Source organism: Nomascus leucogenys, chromosome 17 (assembly GCF_006542625.1).
Source record: "Nomascus leucogenys isolate Asia chromosome 17, Asia_NLE_v1, whole genome shotgun sequence".
In the NCBI taxonomy this organism is placed as follows: Eukaryota; Metazoa; Chordata; class Mammalia; order Primates; family Hylobatidae; genus Nomascus; species Nomascus leucogenys.
Window position 1 is genome coordinate 31,095,549 of NC_044397.1, and position 26,266 is coordinate 31,121,814.

Consider the following 26,266-nt stretch of genomic DNA (forward strand, 5'->3'; position numbering starts at 1 on the left):
GCCGAGGCGGGCGGATCATGAGTTCAGGAGATCGAGACCATCCTAACACGGTGAAACCCCGTCTCTACTAAAAACACAAAAAATTAGCCAGGCGTGGTGGCGGGCGCCTGTAGTCCCAGCTACTCAGGAGGCTGAGGCTGAAGAATCACTTGAACCCAGGAGGCGGAGGTTGCAGTGAGCTGAGATCGTTCCACTGCACTCCAGCCTAGGTGACACAGAGAAACTCCATCTCAAAAAAGAGAAAGAAAAAATAAAAGGAGGGGACACAGGCACAGAGAAGGCCATGTGACGACGGAGACAGAGATGGGAGTGATGCAGCTACAGGCCCAGGAACACCTAGGATTTCTGGAGCCTCGGGAAGCTGCAGGGAGGCCTGGAACAGAGCCTCCCCGACGGCCTCCAGAAGGAGCCAGCCCTGCCCACACCTTGAGTTCGGACTGCTGGCCTCCAGCACTGTGCAAGAGCAAACTCCTGTCATTGGACGCAACCCAGGCTGTGGCACCTGCCCACCTCCCTAGGAGGTCTGGCTGCTCTCAGATACCCAGAGCCTCCCACCTCAGCTTGCTGGGCACTGACCTTGAGCATTGCTCCCTCGACCTGCAGTGCTCCCTGCAGTGCCCAACCCCATGGGGGACACTGGAGGGGACTCTCAGAGCCGTCCCCCCGACAGGCCGACGCGCCTCCCAGGAGAGGACCTCACTGCCCCACCAGCACTGGACACTGGACACTGTTTTCCATAAACACTTCTTTGAACTGAATTTCATTCTTCTCACCCAAGAAATCTCTGGAAAGCAATGCTGAGGCCAGGGTGGAGCGCTGGGGAGAGGGGATGTTTTCATGGTTTGTGGAGGGTTTTGTTTTGTTTTGTTTTCTGGCATTGTCTCTCTCTTCTGATTTCCCTGTAATTGACAGGGAGAAAATGGACTCTGAAAATGTGATGCACACTACTACATTGGGTGGATGGATGGATGAGTAGATGGGTGGGTGGGTGGGTAGGTGGATGGGTGGGTGAATGAGTAGATGGGTGAGTGGATGGATGGATGGATGCATGAGTGTGTGGATGGATAGATGGATGGATGGAGAAGTGGATAGATGAGTGAATGGATAGGTGGATGGGTGGATAGATGGATGGATGGAGAAGTGGATAGATGAGTGAATGGATAGGTGGATGGGTGGATAGATGGATGGATGGATGGAGAAGTGGATAGATGAGTCAATGGATAGGCGGATGGGTGGATAGATGGATGGACGGATGGGTGGGTGGGTGGGTAGGTGAACGGAAGAGTGGGTGGATGGGTGAATGGGTGAATGGATGGATGGATGGATAGATAGATAGATAGATAGATAGATAGATAGATAGATAGGCTAATGGATGGACGAATTAGTGTTTTCTGTCCCTTGACCTGGTCTACAAGCCACTTCCCCAGCTAAACAAAGAGAGCTGCAGGGTTCCAGGAAACCTGCCTTAGAACCCCATCCCTTGGCCGGGCACAGTGGCTCACGCTTATAATCCCAGCACTTTGGGAGGCTGAGGCAGGTGGATGACGAGGTCAGGAGATCGAGACCATAGTGACACTCCGTCTCTACTAAAAATACAAAAAATTAGCCGGGCGTGGTGGCGGGTGCCTGTAGTCCCAGCTACTCCGGAGGCTGAGGCGGGAGAATGGCGTGAACCCGGGAGGTGAAGCTTGCCGTGAGCCAAGATCGCACCCCTGCACGCCAGCCTGGGCGACAGAGCGAGACTCCGTCTCAAAAAAAAAAAAAAAAAAAAAAGAATCCCATTCCTGCCAGGAAACAGATGAAAGCGGTCAGGTCTTTTCTCTCTCTCTCAGCCTTACCTGGGACACACAGAGCTTTACGGTGGGGCCTTGTTCCAGTTGCTGCAGGTTGCCATTGCTGAAGGTGGGGGGACAAGCTGCCCCTTCAACCCCAGCTCTGCAGGGGGCTCCTCAGCGGCTGGGGGAGTTGCTGTTGGGACAGGAGACCTGGCAAGAAGCTCATGGGTACCCTCACCCACCTCATCCCGCCCTGTGCCCAGCCCTGACCCCAGCCCTCCCTCCGACAGTCCCTCTTTGTACCTCGCCCCATGGAAGGAAACACACTGAAGGTGGGGAGGGGTGGGCCAGAGCCTCAGACTCCCAAGACAAAGGGAGAAAAATGCACCGAAGAGAGGCAGGGGGTAGATGCAGGCACTGCCTATTTTTTTTTTTCCTTTTTCTTTTTACAGGCAGGGTCTCCTTCTTGTTCTGGCTGGAGTGCAGTGCGCCATCATAGCTCACCACAGCCTCCAACTACTGGGCTCAAGTGATCCTGCCTCAGCCTCCAAAGTAGCTGGGACGACAGGCACGCACCACCACGCTTGGCCAATTTTTGTATTTTTTGTACAGATGGGGTCTCACTCTGTTGCCCAGGCTGATCTTGAACTCCTGGCTTCAAGTGATCCTCCTCAGCCTCCCAAATCTTGGGGATTACAGGCATGAGCCACCACCCCCAGCCTTATTTCCTGACATTTCTATGGTGAAATCGATTGCTTTTATAATCAGAAAAAAATATAGTGAGACTTAAAGACACGGTCTGTGACCTTGAGAGGCCAAAACAGCCCGCAGAGGGACAGGCAACTGGCCGTTCTGATGCTAGGGCCCCAGGCACGAAGCAGGCAAGTCCCCCCTCCCCACTCTGGCCGGGGAGGCTTTGGGACGTGCAGGAGCAGGGGTTGGGAAGGGGAATTCCAGGAAGGGGCCTGGGACTGGGCCCCTGAGACTATGGTGGCCCCCCAGGCCAGATCCACCCCTGGACAGGTGCAAGGACTCTGGGAGCGGCCCCAAGGATCCAAATACCTTCCTCAGCAGCCCCTTTAATTTGCTTTCTGCAGAAAATAAGCTAATGCCGGCAGCAGAGACTTCATTTAGGAGAAGAGCAGGCCTCGGCATATCCCTAGCATTGCCAGCATTCCTGGCAGGAGAGGAGGGAAGGCTGGGGAGGGGAGGGAGAGTGGGCTAGAGGGAGCCCGCAGATTCACCTAATTCCAGGGTGGAATTGCTCGCCAGCCACCGTGCCCTCCATCATTCCCAGAGGCCCCACCTAGTTTCCGCATTCATCAGTCACCAGGCCTTGGTCTCCTGGCCTAGTGGAGGGAGATGTCAAGGCCAGGGACGACTCTGAGGCTCACAGAGGGGTGCACAGCAGGAGCGATAAAGCCAGGACTGCACACAGTGGCTCACGCCTGTGATCCCAGCACTTAGAGAGACAGAGGCGGGAGGATCACTTGAGGCCAGGAGTTCAAGACCAACATGGTGAGACCTCTGTCTCTGCCAAAAACAAACAAACAAAAAAAGTACATATATATACATACATATATATATATATATATATATATATATACGTGTGTGTGTGTGTGTGTATATATATATATATATATATATATATATATATATATAGTTTTTTTTCTTTTTAAAGCCAGGACCTGTCTGGCCCTAGCTTCCTCCCTGGGGCCTCAGTAGATGGTTCTAGGGAGTGGAATTCGTGTTCTAGGCCCGGGGCTCTGACCTCAGAGGCCCTGTCAGGAGATTCAAACCAAGAAGTGAAATGCGGAGGCCGAGGCGGGCGGATCACGAGGTCAGGAGATCGAGACCACGGTGAAACCCCGTCTCTACTAAAAATACAAAAAAATTAGCCGGGCGTGGTGGCGGGCGCCTGTAGTCCCAGCTACTCGGAGAGGCTGAGGCAGGAGAATGGCGTGAACCCGGGAGGCAGAGCTTGCAGTGAGCTGAGATTGCGCCACTGCACTCCAGCCTGGGCGACAGAGCGAGACTCCGCCTCAAAAAAAAAAAAAAAAAAAAAAGAAGTGAAATGCAGTGAAATTCAGACTTGTGCCTCTGTACACGCCGTGGACATGCGTGTGCAAAGGCGTGTGCATGTGCATGCGCCTTGCTTCCTGGGTCAAAGTGGCTTCTGATCCAGAGATACTTTGAAGTTTCTTATTTTTTTTAGAGAGAGGGTCTTGCTCTGTCACCCAGGCTGGAGTGCAGTGGCACGATCACAGCTCACTGCAGCCTCAAACTCCTAGACTCAAGCAATCCTCCTGCCTCAGCCTCTCAAGTAGCTGGGATCGAAAGCGTGCATCACCGCACCTCACTAATTTTTAAATTTTTTCTAGAGATAGAGTCTGGCTATGTTGCCCAGGCTGGTCTTGAACTCCTGGCCTCAAGCAACCCTTTTGCCTCAGCCTCCCAGGTATCTGGAACTGCAGATATGCACCACCATCCCCAGCTAATTTTTAAATTTTTTCTAGAGATAGAGTCTGGCTATGTTGCACAGGCTAGTCCTGAACTCCTGGCCTCAAGCAATCCTCCCACCTTGGCCTCCCAAAAAGCTGGGTTTAGGCGAGGCACAGTGGCTCATGCCTGTAATCCCAGCACTTTGGGAGGCCAAGGCAGGCAGATCACTTGAGGTCAGGAGTTTGGGGCCAGCCTGGCCAACATGGTGAAACCCCGTCTCTACTAAAAATACAAAAAATAGCCAGGCGTGGCAGTGCGTGCCTGTAATCCCAGCTACTCGGGAGGCTGAGGTAGGAGAATTGCATGAACCCGGGAGGCGGAGGTTGCAGTGAGCCAAGATTGCACCACTGCACTCTAGCCTGGGCGACAGAGCAAGACTCCGTCTCAAAAAAATAAAATAAAATAAAAGGTTGGGTTTATAGGTGTGAGCCACTGCACCTGGCCACTTCTAAGTCTTACTGGTTCCCTGCTCTGGGCAAGGCCTGGGCACGATTTTACAGATGGGGAAAATGAGGCCCAGCATCCCACCATGGTGGAACCACTTCTCACAGGCCTGCCGACTGCAAACTCCTCGCAGGGTTCCCCCGTGAGCCAACATTCCCCTCCTGTGATCCCACCCAGGGCTCCTTGCTGTCCTGGGCTGTGTCCCCAATGGCGGGGCTGTGTCTCTGGCTCCTGGCCTAGGTGGCTCTGAGGGCACCTCTCTGGGCCTGGTCTGGCTGGAGGGGGCCCCAGGAGAGGGTCCCACAGGCGCCCCGACCCGTCCGCGCCTGCTCCTTCCAGATTCTGCAGGCTCTGGTGACACCTGCTGGCCACGCATCCCATCACCATAGCAACCCAGGCTGGGCCTCTCAGCCCCCAGCAAGGCTGGGATGGGTGGGGTCACCCAGGCTGGAGGGTGGGGGGTGTGGAGGCACTGGGGGCGGGGCACCCCTGCCCGACCCACCATCTTCTTTTCTCATGGGAACTCTCAGCCCCAGGAGGCTCCTGTGCCCGGCTTAGGTCCCCTCCTACTCTCTCCCGCTCCTACTCTCTCCCCCTCCCCTGTCCAATGGCTCCGAGAGCTCGGAGTTCTCACCCAGCCCCCAGTCAGTGACTCCAGCTGAGACATCACCTCCCCACAGGCCTTCAAGGTTCCCATCTCAGACACAACGACTCCGCCCCCACTGTGTGGGGCCCCAGGCCTCAGCTCAGAGGAGCCCCACCTCCCGCCGTCCCCCTCTAGCTCCTCTGGGTCCCTCTGCTCAGTCCCCCTGCTCAGTCCCCCTGGCCTGTGTCCACTTCACCCCAAGTCCTTGGCTATGTCCTGAACGGAGCCCATCTCTTGTCACCCGGACACTGTCACCTGTCACCTTGGCGCTGTCACAGCCCAGCCCCGTCCCCAGCTCCTCTGTGGCCCCCACAGACTCGGCAGGCTTTTGCAGACACACACGCACCTGTCCTGCCCTCGCTGTGCCTCAGGGAGAAGCGCAGGTCCCACCACACTGCACCGCCAGCCCCATAAACGGCCCTGCAGTTCCCACCCGGGGGCTCTGCACCTGCAGCTCCCTCCCCAGAATGCTCTTCCCACCTTACTCGGTCTTGCTAACACTGATTCAGCCAAGCCTTTCAGAACATTCCGCCGGCTGTGGCCTCCCCAAACCCTGCTCTGTGTTCCTCACACTGTCATGGCCTGGGGACTGTCCCATCCCAGCCAGGGCCCCTCCGTGGTGCTGCCATGATTTCGGGATCCCCGTGTGTCCAGGGCTGAGCCCAGGGCCAACCTGGGAGGTGTCTGCTGCCCTGATCCTCTTGACCCTCCCACTCCAGGCCCCAGTCCCACCCCAGGAGGGTCCTCCCTGTCCCCACTCTCCCCTCCTCCCAGGGTCTGCAGGGAGCGGCTGGGCCACCGCTTTGCCCAGAGGCAGTCCTGGGGCATGACCTGAGCCCACGTACCCAGCGCGGCACGGCCAGGGACGCAGTGCACAGAAGGAGAGGGCTTAAGGGACCTCCCTGGAGACCCCCAAGTGGCTCCTCGAGTAACAGGGGCTGGTCATGGACGTTGAACCGCCTGGAGGGAGGCTGTGTGGAGGGGGCGAGCTCAGAAGACAAAGCGTTGGTCCTCCCGCCTGCCCCAGGGTGGCCTGTGGTCCTGGGCTGGCCACCACCTCTCAGGGCCTCAGTCTCCCCATCTGCACTGGAGCGGGTGGGCACACTTGACCCCACGGCTTGGCAATGCCTGGCCACACTGCAGGGGCCAAGGGGGTGACCAGCCCTTCCTCTGATGCCCACCACATGCTGGGGATGGCTCAGAACCCAGCCGCTCCTGGGGGCCTGGTCCATGCCTGTCCCTGGCCCCACACCCCGCAGCTTGGTGGCAGCTGCTGCACCCGCACCTGGAAAGTCCCGTAAATCCCCAAACCTCAGCTGACCCCATGGGGGAAAGAGGGCTGCAACCTGCCTCCCTCTCCTCCCCTCCAAGGTGCAGACCCACCCTCTCCCCATGCAGAGGGCACACTGAGTGCCCTGCCCTGCCCCGCTCTGCCCAGAGAGGCCGGAACATCAGAGGAGCTTGGGCCAGTCTGGCCGCGCCTTGGAAATAGTGGCCACGCATCAGCCCGGGGAGGCCCCGGGCCTGGTCAGCCTCCAGGTCTTGCCTGCCAGCCTCAGCTTCCCAGCCCTCTCGCCTCCTCTCCCCGCTCCGGTTAATCTGTCAGTTCCATCTGTGTCTTGTTTGTCTCTCTATCTCTGTCTCAGTCTGTCTCGATCTCTGTCTCTGCCTTGCTATCTCTGTCTCCATCTGCCTCTCTCTCTGTCTCTGCCTATTTGTCTGTCTCTGCTTCTCCATCTCTCTCTCTCTCATTTTTAAAAATTTCTTTTATAAAGAGACAGAGTCTTGCTGTGTTGCCCAGGCTGGTCTTCAACTCCTGGCCTCCAGTGATCCTCCAGCCTTGGGCTCCCTAAGTGCTGGGATTACACCGTGCCCAGCCAAGAAACATCTCCAACCCCCTCTTTTCCTCCCAGCAGTGACTGTGAAGGGCACTGGGGACAAATCCCTTTTTGAAAGGATCTTCTGGATGATGTCATGGATTTGAGCCTCTTCTTGCTGGGGGTCACTGGGTGGTACTTCTTGGCCATCCAGCCAATAGCAACAGGCCGGCACTGTAATGACGTCACTGTCACCCCCACTGTCTCCTCGGGTTCCAAGGAGCAAGAGGCTTGCACCATTCCTCTCTGAGATAGATTTTGTGGGTTTGCGTGGGGGGAGGGTTTTTTGTTTTTTGGTTTTTTTTAGCAAGAATCTTCTTAAGCCGTACACCCATCTCATTAGGATTAGTTTTGTTAATCTATAGATCCACTTATTCAACCGCACGCCACCTCCGAGTGTTCCAAGCACAAAGTCAAAGGGTGAACAGAGCACCTCGGGCCGGCCCTCCTCCCCTGGGAGGATCCACCTCTCCCTGGCGCAGGGACAGCTACGACTTTCGGAGGCTCCCTTCTGAGCACTGTTCCAAGCACCTCATGAACTGTTCTGTGTCTCCTCCCAAAGGAGGAGGGGGAAACTGAAGCCTCAGGAAAGGGGCAGCTTGCACAGAGCTGTATAGCCAGGGCCTCAGATAAATGCAATTGCTCCAGACCCCCACCAGCACAAGTCAGGCAAATCTGTACATTCAGTGTTAGCAAAGTTTGTTTGTGTTTGTTTGTTTTTTTAGAGAGAGGGTCTTGCTGTGTTGCCCAGGCTAGTCTCGAACTCGAGCTCAAGTGATCCTCCTGCCTCAGCCTCCCAGAGTGCTGGGATTACAGGCATGAGCCACTGCTACTGGCCTACCAAGTTTTTGTTTGTTTGGTTCATTTCAGAGTCTTGCTTTGTCACCCAGGCTGGAGAACAGTGGCACAATCATAATGCACTGCAGCCTCCACTTCCTGGGCTCAAGCGATCCTTCTGCTTCAGCCTCCCAAGTAGCTGGGACTGCAGGCACGCACCACTAATTTTTTTTTTTTTGAGACGGAGTTTCGCTCTTTCGCCCAGTCTGGAGTGCAGTGGCACAATCTCGGCTCACTGCAACCTCTGCCTTCCAGGTTCAAGCGATTCTCCTGCCTCAGCCTCCTGAGTAGCTGGGATTACAGGCACCCGCCACCACGCCTGGCTAATTTTTGTATTACTATTAAAGACGGGGTTTCACCGTGTTAGCCAGGCTGGTCTCGAACTCCTGACCTTGTGATCTGCCTGCCTCGGCCTCCCAAAGTGCTGGGATTACTGGCGTGAGCCACAGTGCCCGGCCACATCTAGCTACTTTTTAAAAATTTCTGATTATTGTAGAGATGGGGTCTCACTATGTTGCCCTGGCTGGTCTTGAACTCCTCCTGGCCACAAGTGATCCTCCTGCCTCAGCTGTTTTATTCTTATTTTACAGAAAAGAATAACTTTTTTTTTTTTTTTGAGACGGAGTCTTTCTCTGTCCCCCAGACTGGAGTGCAGTGGCACGATCTCGGCTCACTGCAAGCTCCGCCTCCCGGGTTCACGCCATTCTCCTGCCTCAGCCTCCCGAGTAGCTGGGACTACAGGCGCCCGCCACCACGCCCGGCTAATTTTTTGTATTTTTAGTAGAGACGGGGTTTCACCGTGTTAGCCAGGATGGTCTCGATCACCTGACCTCGTGATCCGCCCACCTTGGCCTCCCAAAGTGCTGGGATTACAGGCTTGAGCCACTGCGCCCGGCCAGAAAAGAATAACTTAAAAAGAAAGTGTTATTTTTTTTTTCTCACGTAAGTGAATGATCTTGTGCATCCACTCCAGAGTCCACTGGATTAGTATCAGTTTGATGTGTTGTTACCCATCCAGACTGATTTCTGAGAAGCAGGAGGAAAGAAATGAGTTCCTCAATGAGTGAAAAGAAAGAACCTCATTTTACAGACGGGGCCCTGAGTGAGGCTCAGAGAGGTTCAGGAAGTTGCCCCAGGGCACACAGCAAGGGAGCAACAGAGCCTGGGGGCCGAGGACAGGGCCACCCTCCAGCCTGCAGGGCCCTATGAGCACCCAGGTTGCAGAGTGGGGACTCGCGGAGGAGGAGGCGCCCCCAGGGCATAAGACGCCTCCCCCACTGCCCATCAGCGCAGATGGCCACCCGAGCTGCCGGTGAGAGAGGACGCGTTGCTTGGCTAAGCCGCTGTTGTTTGGGATTTTCTGTCTCTCGAATCCTAAAGGGTAGAGTTTGCTTATCAATGCTGCCCTCGCCCCTGTGGTCGGGGAAACCAGAGCCTGGAGGGCGATGCTCTTAAGAGTGATCCCAGTCACACCGGCAGTCTGAGGGCCACCTTCCACGCCATCACTTTAGGAGTTTGCTGTGAGGTTAGCCTCGTCAGCAAACTCGAGGCTGGCTTCCTGTCCTCTTGCGGATTATCTTGAGAGCACTCTCAGGAAGACTATCTGGGGAGCACTCCCGGGGGGAGCACTCCAAGGAGTACTCTTTGGGGGCATATCTGGGGAGCACTCTAGGGGGGTACATATCTGGAGAGCAGTATCGGGAGCACTTTCAGGGAGTACTCTCGGGCATATGCTTGGGGAGCACTCTCAAGGAGCACTCAGGGCACACGCTTGAACATTCTCAGGGCACATACTTGGGGAGCACCCTCAGGGAAGTACTCTAGGGAGTACTCTTGGGGAGCATATTTGGGGAGTAGCATCAGGGAGCACTCTCGTGGGAGCACTGCCTTAGTCTCCTTGCTGGCCACTGGCTTTACTGGCGTCAGAAGCAATTCCGCAAGCCCAGCCCCTCCTGTCCTCCCTGGTTCCCCACAGGACAGTGCTATCCCCTCGGTGTGAATGGGCTCCTATTATGGGTTTGCATTCCCGTGGCACCAAGTCCGTCCTGAGAAGATCCTCAGAGATTGCTGACCATCCATATCCCCGCAGGGTGGGCCTCAAACCCACGCTGTGAATTCAGGGAAGTGGGAAGCAGAACTTTCTGAATGTCCCTAGATGGTGCCTCCCCGCAACCCCCACTACACACACACACACAAACACACACACACACCACTTCCATGGCGCCAGGAGAGAGTTTGGTCCTCCAGCAAGGTCACACTCTTCTCCACGAGGCCCCAGCCAACGAGCGGGTGACACCTGGCCATCTCTGCCCCATGCAGGACTCTCTCATGGGCTGTGCTGGCTCCAGCATCTCAGTCTAACAGCTCCCTGCCGCATTTCGTTCCCTCTGTGCTCCCTCCCCAGTGTCACTCCTCCCTCAAGCCCCCAAGAACCCCTTTGCCCTCCGCAGTCCTTCTCAGCATCTGCTTCCTGAACAACCCAACCTCCGTTCTGCACTGGCCCGGTCACCCCACTGAAACTGGCAACTCCTGCTCCCACCTAACGTCATCATGGGACCTCAAAGCAGACCAGTCCCCACTGCTGTCCTCCCCGAGGCTCAGCTCTGCCCAGGAACCCGCTGTCTGCTCCCATCCCTGGTCCCTTAGGTCCACGGCATCTACTCTCTTGGGACACTGCTCCCTCTGCACCCGTCAGCCCGCCCCGGGCTCTCAGGAGGCAAAGCCAGCCATCCTTCAGTTTCCACTTCACCCCTTCCCAAAGCAGTGAGCTTGGGGGCAGCTCGAATCCGTGGGAGGACAAACCAAGGGGGATCTCAAACTTATCATGATGCACTCGCACACAAACCCCTCATCTCACGTGGTCAATTACAAACCCTGGGAAGTGGGGGCAGGCGAGGCCCAAGGGGCCCTGAGAGCAGGGAGGCCAAGCCTGGGGGCAGATTCTCTGAATCCTGAAGAATGAGCAGAAGCAGTAGACTCAGCAAGGTGGGGGGGCTCCAGGCAGAGGGAACAGCTTGGGCAAAAGCCCTGGGGCAGGCCAAGGGCAGAGCACTGAAGGTACGGAAAGAAAAAAAAAAGGCATCGAAAGAAGGCCAGCATGGCCGGGAGCAGAGGACAGAGGAAGGAGGTTGGGAGGTGAGAAGGGACGGCCCTGGGTGCTGAGACTCAGAACAGAACAGGGCAGTCCCCTTTTTTTGTTTGTTTGAGACAGAGTCTTGCTCTGTCATCCAGGTTGGAGTACAGTGGTGCAATCTCGGCTCACTGCAACCTCCATCTGCCTGGTTCAAGTGATTCTCCCACCTCAGCCTCCCAAGTAGCTGGGACTACAGGTTCATGCCACCACGCCTAGCTCATTTTTGTATTTTTAGTAGAGATGGAAATTCACCATGTTGGCCAGGCTGGTCTCAAACTCCTGTCCTCAAGTGATCCACCTGCCTTGGCGTCCCAAAGTGCTGGGATTACAGACATGAGCCACTGCACCTGGCCTAGGGCTGTCCCCTCTAAGAACACACAGACTTGTGGGTGATGGTCAGAGGACAGCTCAGATGAGCTCAGCTCAGGTCAGTTCCACAGGAGTCACTATACTACATTTTACAAAGGGATTGGGGGGACTCTGTGAGCACCACAAAATTCGATCTGCCCCATTCTGTGGCAGCTGTGTGGTGTGGGTGCCACAGAATGGGTGACTACTCTAAGCAAATCAAGGTGTTCTCATTCCCCTGATCAGAGCAATTGGTTCAGTAGTAGGCATAAACAAGGAATCCCACAGCCCAGTTGGCTGGTAGCCATCCTAAAGTGAGTCCTTAGAGACATAAGCTGCTGGATCAATCCTGACCTGAAGCCTACCCTACCACTGTATATTTTCCATTACACCAAATTCCCTTCATTGTGAAGCTGTTTCGAGCTAGGTTTTTTATTATTTGCTACCAAACACATCCTGCAACAGGCGGTGGGAGTGAGTTCCCACTGAAACTCAATGGAGCATTAAGGCCACCTCGGAAGCCATACACAGCAGTCTCCAGATGGCAGCAAGCTAGAGAATGACTCTGCAGTGTCATGGAGGGTCAAGCTGTATTTTAAAAAGCAACGGAAGGCCTGGGAAATGCAGCTTTTAGATAGCAAAGGCCTGTGGTGCCCCAAGTGGCCCCCATCAGCCGGGAGTGGGTGTTTTGGAGGGAGGAGGTGGCTGGCCTGGGGAATGGGTCCAGGCCTCCCAGTTCACCAGATCTCCAGGCCACGTTGTGGCAGAAGGCCATCCCTATCACTGCGCCTGGCTGGCCTGGGCCCACAGCCTGCCTCGCCGGGGAAAGGAACCCCTGCCACGACGCAGCCTCCATTCAATTCTGTCAGAGAGAGCGCTGCCAGCTTCCTCACTCACACAGCCCAGCTGGAGAACTGCCCACAAGTGAAAAAATATTTCTTTCCAGCAGACATTGCTCCGGCGGATTCAAGTCTTATCTTTCTCTTCCAGAGGAGAGTTGTTCATTTCACTTCCTAAAAAAAAAAAAACAACCCCAAAACCTTAAACCACAAACTGAAAAGCAGGTGGGACCGTTTCAGGATTTGGCTGAAGTTTGTCTCAGAGCTGATAAGGGACAGTCAGTTGTTTCTGGGCAACACAGCAGCGAACGGGCAGGGAGACGGGGGTCCACACTGTCCCCCAATAAAACCACCCGCCAAGGCCTTGCTCTGTATAGAGAAGTTTCTGGCCACCCACAGTGGCTCACGCCTGTAATCCCAGCATTTTGGGAGGCCAAGGCGAGTGGATCGCTTGAGGTCAGGAGTTCGAGACCAGCCTGGCCAACATGGTGAAACCCTGTCTCTACTAAAAATACAAAAATTGGCCAGGTGCGGTGGCTGATGCCTGTAATCCCAGCACTTTGGGAGGCTGCGGCGGGCGGATCACGAGGTCAGGAGTTCGAGACCAGCCTGACCTACATGGTGAAACCCCGTCTCTACTAAAAATACAAAAATTAGCCAGGCATTGTGGCATCCACCTGTAATCCCAGCTACTCAGGAGGCTGAGGCAGGAGAATCACTTAACTCGGGAGGCAGAGGTTGCAGTGAGCCAAGATTCGCCACTGCACTCCAGCCTGGGCAACAGAGTGAGACTCTGTCCCAAAAAAAAAAAAACTTGCTGGGCGTGGTGGCACATGCCTATAGTCCCAGCTACTTGGGAGGCTGAGGCACGAGAATCACTTGAACCCGGAGGCAAACAATGTCTTCACAGAACAGAAATGCCAACGCTGGCTGCTAGGTTAGCAGGGCCAACGCTGGCTGCTGGGTTGGCAGGGCATTTTGAAAGCAAGTATGGGCTGGATGTGGTGGCTGACAGCTATAATTCCAGCACTTTGGGAAGCCAAGTTGGGAGGATTGGTTGAGCCCAGGAGTTTGAGACCAGCCTGCGCAACATAGTAAGACCCCTCCACCCCCAGCCCATCTCTACAAAAAATTAACTGGGCATGGTGGTATGTACCTATAGTCACAGCTACTGAGGAGGCTGAGGGTGGAGGACTGCCTGAGGCCAGGAAGTCGAGGCTACAGTGAGACACGATCATGCCATTGCACTCCAGTCGATGATGGAGCAAGACACTGTCTCAAGAAAGAAAAAAACAGAAAGAGAAGAAAAGAAAACAAACGTGTGACCTACTCCAGAACTCAGGCCGGGGGTAGGATTTTACCAGACACAGGTCTGCAGAGATGGACCATAGGGCTCTGGCCTTGGCTCAGCTCCAGTACAGTAAGTAATCAATAAATAGCACAAGGGAGCCAGGCGTGGTGGCTCATGCCTGCAAGCCCAGCACTTTGGGAGGCCAAGGCGGGTGGATCACCTGAGGTCAGGAGTTTGAGATCAGCCTGACCAACATGGTGAAACTCCATCTCTATTAAAAAGACAAAAAATACTGGCCAGGCACGGTGGCTCACACGTGTAATCCCAGCACACTGGGAGGCCAAGGCGGGCAGATCACGAGGTCAGAAGATCAAGACCATCCTGGCTAACATGGTGAAACCCCGTCTCTACTAAAAATACAAAAAATTAGCCAGGCGTGGTGGCGGGCGCCTGTAGTCCCTGCTAGTCAGGAGGCTGAGGCAGGAGAATGGCGTGAACCCGGGAGGCAGAGCTTGCAGTGAGCAGAGATCACGCCATTGCACTCCAGCCTGGGCAACAGAGTGAGACTCCTTCTCAAAAAAAAAAAAAATACAAAAATTAGCTGGGCATGGTGGCGTGCACCTGTAATCCCAGCTACTCGGGAGGCTGAGGCAGGAGAATCACTTGAGCCCGGGAGGCAGAGGCTGCAGTGAGCTGAGATCATGCCGTCGTGCTCCAGCCTGGGCAGCAGAGTGAGACTCTGTCTCTAAATAAATAAATAAATAAATGGCACAAGGGCATAACAGTCGCCTGATGAGACACACAGTCTTTTGGCCACGCACAGTGGCTCGTGCCTGTAATCCCAACACTTTGGGAGGCTGAGGCGGAAGGATTGCTTGAGGCCAGGAGTTCAAGACCAGCCTAGGCAACATAGTGAGACCCCGTCTCTACAAAAAATAAGCCAAGTGTGGTGGTGCATGCCCGTAATATCACCTACTTGGGAGGCTGAGGCAGGAGAATCACTTGAACCTGGGAGGTGGAGGTTGCAGTGAGCCAAGATCGCGCTTCAGCCTGGGTGACAGAGTGAGTGAGACTCGGTCTCCAAAAAAACAAACAAACAAAAAAGACAGTGCCTGACACATAGTGAAATTGGGCTACTATTAATTGTTAGACATTGTAAAATTTAATAGAATCATGAAACACTCTGCAAATACAAAGGCCAATAGTTGAAGACACAGGGATACCATGAGTCTGTCATTCCTACGCTCCTTCCTTCCCCTCCCTCAAATAATGCCTCAATTCATAACTTTGTTTTTTTGTTTTTTGAGACAGGTTCTCACTCTGTCACCCAGGCTGGAGTGCAATGGCACGATCTCCGCCCACCGCAAGCTCTGCCTCCTAGGTTCAAGTGATTCTCATGCCTCAGCCTCCTGAGCAGCTGCGGTTACCGGCGCGTGCCACGACACCGGCTAATTTTTGTATTTTTAGTAGAGACGGGGTTTCACCATGTTGGCCAGGCTGGTCTTGAACTTCTGACCCCAAGCAATCTGCCCATCTCAGCCTCCCAAAGCCCTGAGATTACAGGTGTGAGCCACCATGCCCGGCCTCAGCCCTAATCTGATGGCAGAGGCTTGGGACGTGCACCCAGGTCTCCATCCCAAGCCCAGCCTCGCTATCGGCAAACTGCCACCCCTCTGCAGCCCCGAAACATTTGTTCCAACCGGCTGCAAGGGCATTCTCACCTCCCTTCATCCGTCACCATATTTTTTTGTTTTGTGGAAGCTGCACAGTTCTGAAGTAATCGTGCTACAGGGAAACAGGGCTGAGAGTCTCGTTTGTTCAAAGAAAATCTTTTCCTTCCACGCACAAGTGCTGTGTTTGCACCATAAATCGCCTTCTGCATTAGGTCCCCGCCAGCCTTTCTCCTGGCGCCCAACCCTCCCCGGAAGGGCTCCAGTCCTGCTCTCTCGGGGTGGCAGGTGGCTGCAAACACAGCTGGACCTGAGCCCAGCTCAGCAGCTCAGGGACAGGTCAGGGAATAACAAGGGCAGGAGTTCACATTTATTGAGCACCTACTATGTGCTGGGTACTGCACTGGGCACTTCCTTAATCGACTGTATTTTCTTCCTTCTAGTCAGGCACAGTGGCTTATACCTGTAATCCCAGCACTTTGGCAGGCTGAGGCCAGAGGACCGCTTGAGCCCAGGAGTTCCCGACCAGCCTGGGCAACATATTTGGTTGATGCAAAAGTAATTGTGATTTTTTTCCATAAAAGTAATGGCAAGAACCACCTTTACTTTTGCACCAACCTAATTACAAAACGCCATCCCTACAAACAAATTTAAATTACCAGGTGTGGTGGTGAGTGCCTGTAGTCCAAGCTACTCAGGAGGCTGAAGTGGGAGGATTGCTTACACCCAGGAGGTCAAGGCTGCAGTGAGTTGTGATCGTGCCACTACACTCTGGCCTGGACAATAGAGCGAAACTCTGTCTCTAAAAGAAACAAAATTGGCCAGGCGCAGTGGCTCATGCCTGTAATCCCAGCACTTTGGGAGGCCGAGGCGGGCAGATCACCTGAGGTCAGGAGTTCAAAACCAGCCTGGCCAATATGGTAAAACCCCGTCCCTACTAAAAATACAAAAATTAGCCAGGCATGGTGGCGGGCGCCTGTAGTCCCAGCTACTCGAGAGGCTGAGGCAGGAGAATAGCTTGAGTCTGGGAGGCAGAGGTTGCAGTGAGCCGAGATCATGCCACTGCACTCCAGTCTGGGAGACAGTGCAAGACTCTGTCTCAAAAGAAAGAAAAAAAAAGAAACAAAATCAGCTGGGCACAGTGGTTCACTCCTGTAATCCCAGCACTTTGAGGGGCTGAATCACCGGAGGTCGAGTTCGAGACTAGCCTGGCCAACACAGTGAAGCCCCGTCTACTAAAATTAGCCGGCATGGTAGCACACACCTGTAATCCCAGCTACTCAGGAGGCTGAGGTGGGAGAATGGCTTAATCCAGGAGGTGGAGGCTGTAGTGAGCAAAGATCGCGCCGCTGCACTCCAGTCTGGGCAACAGAGTGAGACTCCGTCTCCAAAAAAGATAAAAGAAAAGAAATAAAATCCTCATAGGATGCCGTGAGGTGGGCCCATCCATCATTATCTCATTTTACAGAGAAAAAACGAAAGTATTCACTTGCCCGAGGCCGGGACAGGAAGCCAGGCATCACCTGCCCACTGTGGGTACCCACTGGTACATTGGGAGATGAATTCATCTCCTGTTGGCAGGGATTTCCTTTTTACATAAAACAGAATCAGTCACTATGTCACAAGCCATGGCAGAGGGAGGCCCCGGGCTGGGTCAGGCGTTGCAGGCAGTACCCAGCTCGCCATGGATTGTGGCCAAACGAGGTTGAGAGATGATGTTTTCACCTGCAGTTCTCAAATGCTTGCTCTCAGGAATCTCCACTCTCTCACTGAGGACTCAGCTGCAAATGACATCTTAATAGCAATATGAAAATAATTTTGCCGGGCGCGGTGGCTCACACCTGTAATCCCAGCACTTTGGGAGGCCGAGGCGGGCGGATCACGAGGTCAGGAGATCAACACCATCCTGGCTAACGTGGTGAAACCCCATCTCTACTAAAAATACAAAAAATTAGCCAGGTGTGGTGGTGGGCACCTGTAGTCCCAGCTACTCGGGAGGCTGAGGCAGGAGAATGGTGTGAACCCAGGAGGCAGAGCTTGCAATGAGCCGAGATCGCGCCACTGCACTCCAGCCTGGGCGACAGAGCAAGACTTGGTCTCAAAAGAAAAAAAAAAAACTATATATATATATATATATATATATATATATATATATATGCACAAATGACCAGTAAGCACATGCAAAGAAGCCCAACCTTATTAACCATCAGGGAAATGCAAATCAGAAGTATCATGAGATGCCACCTCACACCTACTAGGATGCCTGTAATCAAACAGGCAGAAAACAGCAAGTGTTGGCAAGGACATGAAAATATTGGAACCCTCAAATATTGCTGGTGGGAATGTAAAATGGTGCAGCTGCTGAGGAGAACAGGTTGGCATTTCCTGAAAATGTTGCCGTATGACTTAGCAATTTGACTTCTAGTATACATCCAAGAGAACTGAAAACACGCCCACCTAAGAATTTGTCCATGACGGCGGTGGCTCAGGCCTATAATTCCAGAGCCTTGGGAGGCCAAGGCATGAGGATCACTTGAGGCCAGGAGCTCCACATCAGCCCTGGCAACACAGCAAGACCTCATCTCCACAAAATATTTAAAATTAGATGGGTGTGGTGGTGCGTGCTTGTAGTCCCAGCTACTTGGGAGGCTGAAGCAGGAGGATTGCTTGAGCCCAGGCGGTCGAGGCTGTAGTGAACCACGATTGTGCCACGGCACTCCCTCCTAGGTGACAGGGAGAGACCCAGTCTCAAAACAGAAAAAAAAAAAAGTTTTGGAATGGATGGTGGTGATGATTGCACAACAATATAAATGTGCTTTATGCCCCTGAACTATATATATATATATATTTTTTTTTTTTTTTTTTTTTTTTTTTTTTTTTTTTTTTTGAGACAGAGTCTCACTCTGTCGCCCAGGCTTGAGTGCAGTAGTGCAGTCTCGGCTCACTGCAACCTCCACCTCCCAGGTTCAAGTGATTCTCCTGCCTCAGCTTCCTGAGTAGCTGGGATTACAGGCGCCCGCCACCACACCCGGCTAATTTTCATATTTTTAGTAGAGACAGGCTTTCACCATGTTGGTCAGTCTGGTCTCGAACTACTGACCTCATGATCCACCTGCCTCAGCCTCTCAACGTGCTGGGATTAAGGTGTGAGCCACCGTGCCTGGCCTGAACTATATATTTTTAAATGACTGGCCGGGCGCGGTGGCTCAGGCCTGTAATCAGAGCACTTTGGGAGGCCAAGGTGGGCGGATCACGAGGTCAGGAGTTCAAGAACAGCCTGGCCAACACGGTGAAACCCTGTCTCTACTAAAAATACAAATATTAACTGGGCATGGTGGCTCACACCTGTAATCCCAGCACTTTGGGCGGCCGAGGCAGGCGGATCACCTGAGGTTAGGAGTTCAAGACCAGCCTGGTCAACATGACAAAACCCTGTCTCTACTAAAAATACAAAAATTAGCCAGGCATGGTGGCGCACACTTGTAATCCCAGCTATTCGGGAGGTGAGGCAGAGAGAATTGCTTGAACCCGGAAGGCAGAGGTTGCAGAGAGCCAAGATCATGCCACTGGACTCCAGCCCGGACGACACAGCAAGACTCCATCTCGAAAATAAAATAAAATAAAATAAGAATACAAAAATTAGCTGGGCATGGTGGCAGGTGCCTGTGGTCCTAGCTACTTGGGAGGCTGGGGCAGAAGAATTGCTTGAACCCAGGAGGCGAATGTTGCAGTGACCTGAGATGACACCACTGAACTCCAGCCTGGGCCACAGAGCAAAACTCTTATCTCAAAAAAAACAAAAAAAACCCAAAAAACAAACAAACAAAAAAAAAAACTAAGATGGTTCATTAAAAAAAAAAAAGTGGGTGGGAGCATGGAACACATATTCACATTTGTTTGGATATTAAAAAAAAAAAACTACCAGTGGCAGGGCGTGGTGGCTCACGCCTATAATCCCAGCACTTTGGGAGGCCAAGGTGGGCAAATCACCAGAGGGTTAGGAGTTTGAGACCAGCCTGGACAACATGGTGAAACCCTGTCTTACTAAAAATACAAAAATTAGCCGGTTGTGGTAGTGCGCACCTGTAATCTCAGCTACTCAGGAGGCTGAGGCAAGAGAATCACTTGAACCCAGGAGATGGAGGTTGCAGTGAGCCGAGACTGTGCCATTGCACTCCAGCCTGCGCGACAGAACGAAGCTCCACCTCAAAAAATAATACTAATAAAATAAACAACTTTCTTACAATCCACATAAAAGATCATATCGTATCTAGTTTCTCCAACTTCTCTCTGGGATCAATAGACTGTGAACTATTTTTTGTTTTACCAGATCTATGATAGGTATGATTTTATTGATTTTTTTTTTTTGAGACGGTCGTGCTCTGTCGCCCAGGCTGGAGTGCAGTGGCATGATTTCAGCTCACTGCAACCTCCGCCTCCCTGGTTTGAGCAATTCTCCTGCCCCAGCCTCCTGAGTAACTGGGACTACAGGCACGCACCACCACACACAGCTAATTTTTGTAAGTTTAGTCGAGACAGGGTTTCACCATGTTGGCCAGGCTCTTCTGGAACGCTTGAACTCAAGTGATCCACCCACCTCAGCCTCCCAAAGTGGACTGATTGATTGATTTATTGATTGAGACAGAGTCTTACTGTGTTGCCCAGGTTGGAGTGCAGTGGCTCGATCATAGCTCACAGCAGCTTTAAACTCCTGGACTCAAACACTCCCCCCACCTCACACCACTGCACTCCAGCCCGGGCGAAAGAGCAAGACTGTGTCTCAAAAAAATCAAACAAAATAAAAATAAAATCTGGAAAAAGGGGGAGAGAGGGAGGGAGGGGAGCAATGGTGGAAAAACTACCTATTGGGTACCATGTTCACTATTGGGGTGATGAGTTCACTGGAAGCCCAAACCCCAGATTATACAACACACCCATGTACAAAAGCTACACAGGTACCTCCTAATTTTTTTTTTTTTTTCAAATGGAGTCTTAGTCTGTCGCCCAGTCTGGAGTGCAGTGGCACAATCTCAGCTCACTGTAACCTTGCCTCCTCCCAGGTTCAAGCGATTCTCCTGCCTCAGCCTCCCGAGCAGCTGGGATTACAGGCTCCAGCCACTATGCCCAGCTAATTTTTGTGTTTTTAGTAGAGACAAGGTTTCGCCATGTTGGGCAAGCTGGTCTCGAACTCCTAACCTCAGGCCATCTGCCCGCCTCGGCCTCCCAAAATGCTGGGATTATAGGCGTGAGCTACCGCACCTGGCCCTCCTGAATCTATTTTTAAAAAACAAGTCTGGGAAAAGACATCAGAGAATTTTAAAAAAAAAAAAAAAGAAGAAAAAAAAAGGTCACCAGAAACCGTTCCATCTGGAAGAAACGGTGTTAATTACCACACGGTGCCTTAAAGAAACGCAGGTTAAATCTCTTATAGTCTTGGAGGTCAGAAGTCCGAGACAGGTCTCCCTGGGCTCAGGTCAAGTGCAGGCCGTGCTCCTCCTGGAGGTGCTGGGGGAAGGTACCCTTTCCTGGCCTTTGCCAGCTTCTAGAATCTGCCTGCACTCCTTGGCTGGAGGGAGGACCTCACACACAGAGTGCGGCCTCTCCAGCCCTCCCTCCAGCAACTGCCCGTGTTTCTCCCCCGCCAGCCCTCGGCTCTTCCTCTCCTGCCTCCAGGGCCCTGGTGATTTGACTGGGCCACCAGGATAATCCCACAGCCTCTCCACATCTCAAGGTCGGCTGATCGGCAACTTCCGTTCCCCTCTACCACAGAACCCACAGTCATGGGATCTGGGGACTGGGGCATGGACATCTCTGGGGGTCATTATTCTGCCTCCACAGCCGGTCACAGCACTGCCGTGCCACAACCCAGCCAAGGCCTGTGCAGGAGGCAGGAGGGAGGCAAGAGCCCGGGACTCCTGGGGGTGACAAAGGTTGCAGCTATGACCCTGATCCTCAATCCTGGAGGCAGCCAGCTGGAGGTCGCCCCATCTCTGGACACAAAAGCAAACTCAGGGGGCTTGTGGGGAACGAATGCGCAACAGAATTTACATCAATTTAAATGTACAGGCAGTGGCTCACTCCTGTAATCCCAGCACTTTGGGAGGCCGAGGAGGGCGGATCACCTGACGTCAGGAGTTCGAGACCAGCCTGGCCATCATGGCGAAACCCTGTCTCGATTAAAAATTTAAAAATTGGCTGGGCGTGGTGGCTCACGCCTGTAATCCCAGCACTTTCGGAGGCCGAGGCAGGCGGATCACGAGGTCAGGAGATCGAGACCTTCCTGGCTAACACAGTGAAACCCCATCTCTACTAAAAATACAAAAAATTAGCCGGGCGTGGTGGCGGGCGCCTGTAGTCCCAGCTACTCGGGAGGCTGAGGCAGGAGAATGGCGTGAACCCGGGAGGCGGAGCTTGCAGTGAGCCAAGATTGCACCACTGCATTACAGCCTGGGTGACAGAGTGAGACTCTGTCTCAAAAAATAATAATAATAAATAATAAATAAAAATAAAAATAAAAAAATTAGCCAGGTGTGGTGGCGGGCACCTGTAATCCCAGTGACTCGGGAGGCTGAGGCAGGAGAATCACTTGAACCTGGGAGGCAGAGGTTGCAGTGAGCCGAGATCACGCCACTGCACCCCAGCCTGGGAGGCAGAGTGAGACTCCGTCTCCAAAAAAAAGAAGAAATCAGGGAACTTTGCAAATAAAAATACCTTTTTGGGCAGCAGCTGAGAGCTGTCCTTCCCGTTTTGAAGGCCAGATCACACCAGGGAAAGACACTAAGGCCACATCTGATGCACACCTCCGCCTCTAGGGTCCTCAAAGCTCCTCCCATCAGAAAAATATCAATCCTCCGCTCCAGCCATTTCACTAAGGAGAGTCTCTTCTAAAGAAACAATCCTAAAGATAGAGAAACACCAGCCTAAGGAGATGGAAGCTGCTTTCCTTAGGAGACTGACTCATTGGAGACAACCTAATTGTCTGATAGCAGAAAGAGCTTGTGACAGCAAAGCCCCATCGTTAAAATGATGGAGGAACTCAAGAGGCCGCACTCTGTGTGTGAGCAGAAAAGCAGGACCTGAAATCCAATTATTGCAGCCTCGAACTTTTTTTTTTTTTTTTTTTGGAGACAGAATCTCGCTCTGTTGCCCAGGCTGGAGTGCAGTGGCACGATCTCGGCTCACTGCAAACTCCGCCTCCTGGGTTCAAGCGATTCTCCTGCCTCAGTCTCCCGAGTAGCTGGGACTACAGGTGCCCGCCACCACGCCCGGCTAATTTTTTTGTATTTTTAGGAGAGACGGGGTTTCACCATGTTAGCCAGGATGGTCTCGATCTCCCGACCTCGTGATCCGCCCGCCTCAGCCTCCAAAAGTGCTGGCATTACAGGCGTGAGCCACCGCGCCCAGCCCTGTTTTTGTATTTTTTTTTTTTTTTTTTTTTTTTTTGAGACAGAGTCTCGCTCTGTCACCAGGCTGGAGTGCAGTGGCGCAATCTCGGCTCACTGCAAGCTCCACCTCCCGGTTCACGCCATTCTCCTGCTCAGCCTCTCTGAGTAGCTGGGACTACAGGCGCCCGCCACCGCGCCCGGCTAATTTTTTGTATTTTTAGTAGAGACGGGTTTCACCGTGGTCTCGATCTCCTGACCTCGTGATCCGCCCGCCTCGGCCTCCAAAGTGCTGGGATTACAGGCGTGAGCCACCGCGCCCGGCCTGTTTTTGTATTTTTAGTAGAGGCAGGATTTCACTATGTTAGCCAGGATGGCTTCGATTTCCTGACCTCGTGATCTGCCCGCCTTGGGCCTCCCAAAGTGCTGGGATTACAGGCGTGAGCCACCGCGCCCAGCCACCTCAGACATTTTTTAAGAGCCTAGAACAAAGACTGGAAAGACGTTTACTGAAATATTAATGGATGCACTGCCAGGCGGGTGAGAACGTGGGTGTGAACTATCTTTTCCCTCTGTTCTACTTTTCTGAAATTTTCACATTTTCTAAAAAAGGAACATAATAGAACTAAGTTTACCTCTTTTTATATTTATTTAGTTAGTTAGTTATTGAGACAGTGTCTTACTCTCTTGCCCAGGCTGGAGTGCAGTGGTGATCTCGGCTCACTGCAGACAAAAAATCCTGGGCTCAAGCGATCCTCCCATCTCAGCCTCCCAAGTAGCTGAGACTACAGATGTGCACCACCATGATGAGCTAACTTTTTAGTTTTTGTCGAGACAAGGGTCTCACTATGTTGCCCAGGCTGATCTCAAATTCCTGGCCTCAACTGATCCTCCCATCTCAGCCTCCCAAAGTGCTGGGATTACAGGCATGAGCCACCGTGTCAGGGCCTAAGTTCACCTTTAATCAAACTGGTTGTGTTCACTGCTAGGTGTATAAAATTAATCCAGTCCCTTTGTTTTGGTGTGTGAATGTGTGTGTGAATTTATTTATTTATTTATTTTTTTTTTTTTTTTTTTTTGAGACGGAGTCTTGCTCTGTCCCCCAGGCTGGAGTGCAGTGGCGCGATCTCGGCTCACTGCAAGCTCCACCTCCCAGGTTCATGCCATTCTCCTGCCTCAGCCTCCCAAGTAGCTGGGACTACAGGCGCCCGCCAACACACCCGGCTAACTTTTTGTATTTTTAGTAGAGACGGGGTTTCACCATGTTAGCCAGGATGGTCTCGATCTCCTGACCTCGTGATCCGCCCGCCTCGGCCTCCCAAAGTGCTGGGATTACAGGCTTGAGCCACCGCGCCCGGCGTGTGTGTGAATTTAGTGAGAGTGTGTGGTGTGCAGGTGTGATAAGACATAGGAGACTGTGTGTGAGCAGTGGGGGTTGTATGTGTGTCTGCATCTGTGTGGACATGTCTGAGTGACTATGTATGAAGAATGTGTGCAAGAATGAGTTATGGGTGGACTCTGTGGCTCACGCCTGTAATCCCAGCACTATGGGAGGCCAAGGTGGGCAGATCACCTGAGGTCAGGAGTTTGAGACCATCCTGGCCAACATGGTGAAACCCCGTCTCTACTAAAAATACAAAAATTAGCCAGGCATGGTGGCGTGCACCTGTAGTCCCAGCTACTTGGGAGGCTGAGGCAGGAGAATCACTTGAACTCCGGAAGCGGAGGTTGCAGTGAGCCGAGATCGTGCCACTGCACTCCAGCCTGGGCAACAGGGCAAGACTCTGTCTCGAAAAAAATTTTTTAAAAAGAATGTGAGTTACATGAGCATGTGTGTGCTACATGAGTGAACATGGGCATGTGTGTGTAAATGAGCACATCTGTACTTGTGCACGTGAGTGGGAATGTGTGAGCTATCTGTGTGGGTGAGTGAGTGGGGTGTACGTGCGAATCCACACAGGTGCTGTGTGGAGATGAGAACGTGTGTGGTGTGGGTGTGAGTGCAAGTGTGCAAGGGTGTGTATATAGGAAGCTCCAAGTGTGGATGTGAGCGTGGCAGCGTGCCCTGGAAAGCGTGGGGTGTCTGTGTAAGTGGCGTGCATATGGGGTGAGCAGAGGTGTGTCTGTGTGGCTGGGGTGGAGGTGTGGACTCAGGCGGTGTTTGTGGAGGTGTGGACTCAGGTGGTGTTTGTGGACGTATGGAAGTGTGAGCACTGGTGGAATTGTGTGTGTGTGATACGGGTGTGACATGGGAGAGCGTTTGTGAGCCTGAGTGTGAGTGTGCAGGTGTGAATGTGTGTGAGGGCATGTGTGTGGGTGTGGTGTGTGTGACTGTGGAGTGTGTGAGTAAATGTCCGTGTGTGAATGTCAGAGTGTGGGATGTGGCATGTGATTGTCAGAGTGTCTGAAGTGTACAGGTATGAACGGGCGTGGGCGTGCGGCCGTTGGAGTGAGTGCACATGCATGTGAGTGTGCCGTCTGTGTGGGCATGGGTGAGGGACTGACCCAGCAGGGGCTAGAGATCAGCCTCGGGCAGTGACGCTGGGGCACCTCCCCTGCCAGCCATCACCTTCCCCAGGCTCTGGGAGGCTTGGCTGCATGCTGGCCCAGGGGGCCTGGCACAGAGGCCGATCCCCAGAGGCAGAGCAGGGGTCTGGCATCAAGGCAGCGGGCACAGCGCCACCCTCAGGGGCCCCGTGACCAAGGCGTGCCCCTCCCTGCCCCTCACACATCACCCATCCACCCTGCCCCCAAGGCGGGTACCCAGCGCAGGCCCGGGCAGCAGCCCCGGCTCCTGGACCCTCCACATAAGAGTCCCCAAGACAGCCGTGCCCACGGGAGCCTGAGCTGCCACAAAACCCAAGAGCCAGGAACCCTGGGAAACCCGCAGTTCTGAGCTGCCCAGAGAAACCGCAGGAAGGGCCTGGCCAGCAAGTCACCATTCCCGGCTCCTGAGCGTCACCACAGCCAGCCTTCCACAGGGCAGGCAGACACAAGACACATCACACAAGAGGAAGGGGAGACCCCCCAGGCCCCTTCCACAGAGGCTTCTCCAACCCCCCACCCAGAGGCTGCTCCTCCCCTTCCCGGGGGCGGGGAGGGGAGAATCCACTCCCTGAGCTTGGAACACAGCAGAGTGGCCCCCGGCACCTGTGAAGGGACACAAGTGACATCCTTTGCTCTCCCAGCGCGGCCGGCTGCGAGCTCTCCTCCTTCACCCAAGGCCTGGAGATGGCGGTGGCTGAGAAAGGCTCGCCGGGTTCCCAGGCTGCTCCAGCCACACAGAGGCGTCCCTGTGTCCTTGCCAATGGTGTCTGAGCAGGGCCTCCCCTCCCTCATCCGTGCAGAGCAGAGGCCCAGCGTGCAGCATCTCGCCCGGGCTCTGTGACCGTGCGACACGCTAACCACCACTAGCTGCGTGGCCTTAAGCAGGCATCTGACCCCCAGGCGCCCCCACTTCATCTGCAAAGCAAAGATCATGGCAAACCATGGCTCTGAAGCTAGGATTCCGTCACACCATCT

General features: G+C 53.5%; 1 protein-coding gene across 2 annotated transcripts in view; it reads right to left on the reverse strand.

Annotated features, from left to right (window-relative positions):
• Positions 1-237: 237 nt before the first annotated feature.
• The window catches only part of FBXL18 (F-box and leucine rich repeat protein 18), a 74,273-nt gene continuing 48,244 nt past the window's right edge, over positions 238-26,266 (reverse strand). Inside the window, exons 5-6 of one of the 2 annotated variants that reach the window (XR_004026488.1) lie at positions 1,839-1,968; positions 238-899 (exon numbers count right to left, since the gene is read on the reverse strand). Coding sequence is in view for 1 of the 2 variants with exons in the window: in XM_030796878.1 (XP_030652738.1) it covers positions 1,950-1,968 (19 nt within the window). In the remaining variant the exon portion in view is untranslated. Of the gene's footprint in view, positions 900-1,789; positions 1,969-26,266 lie in introns of those variants that run through there. The other variant, XM_030796878.1, reaches the window with a different exon arrangement.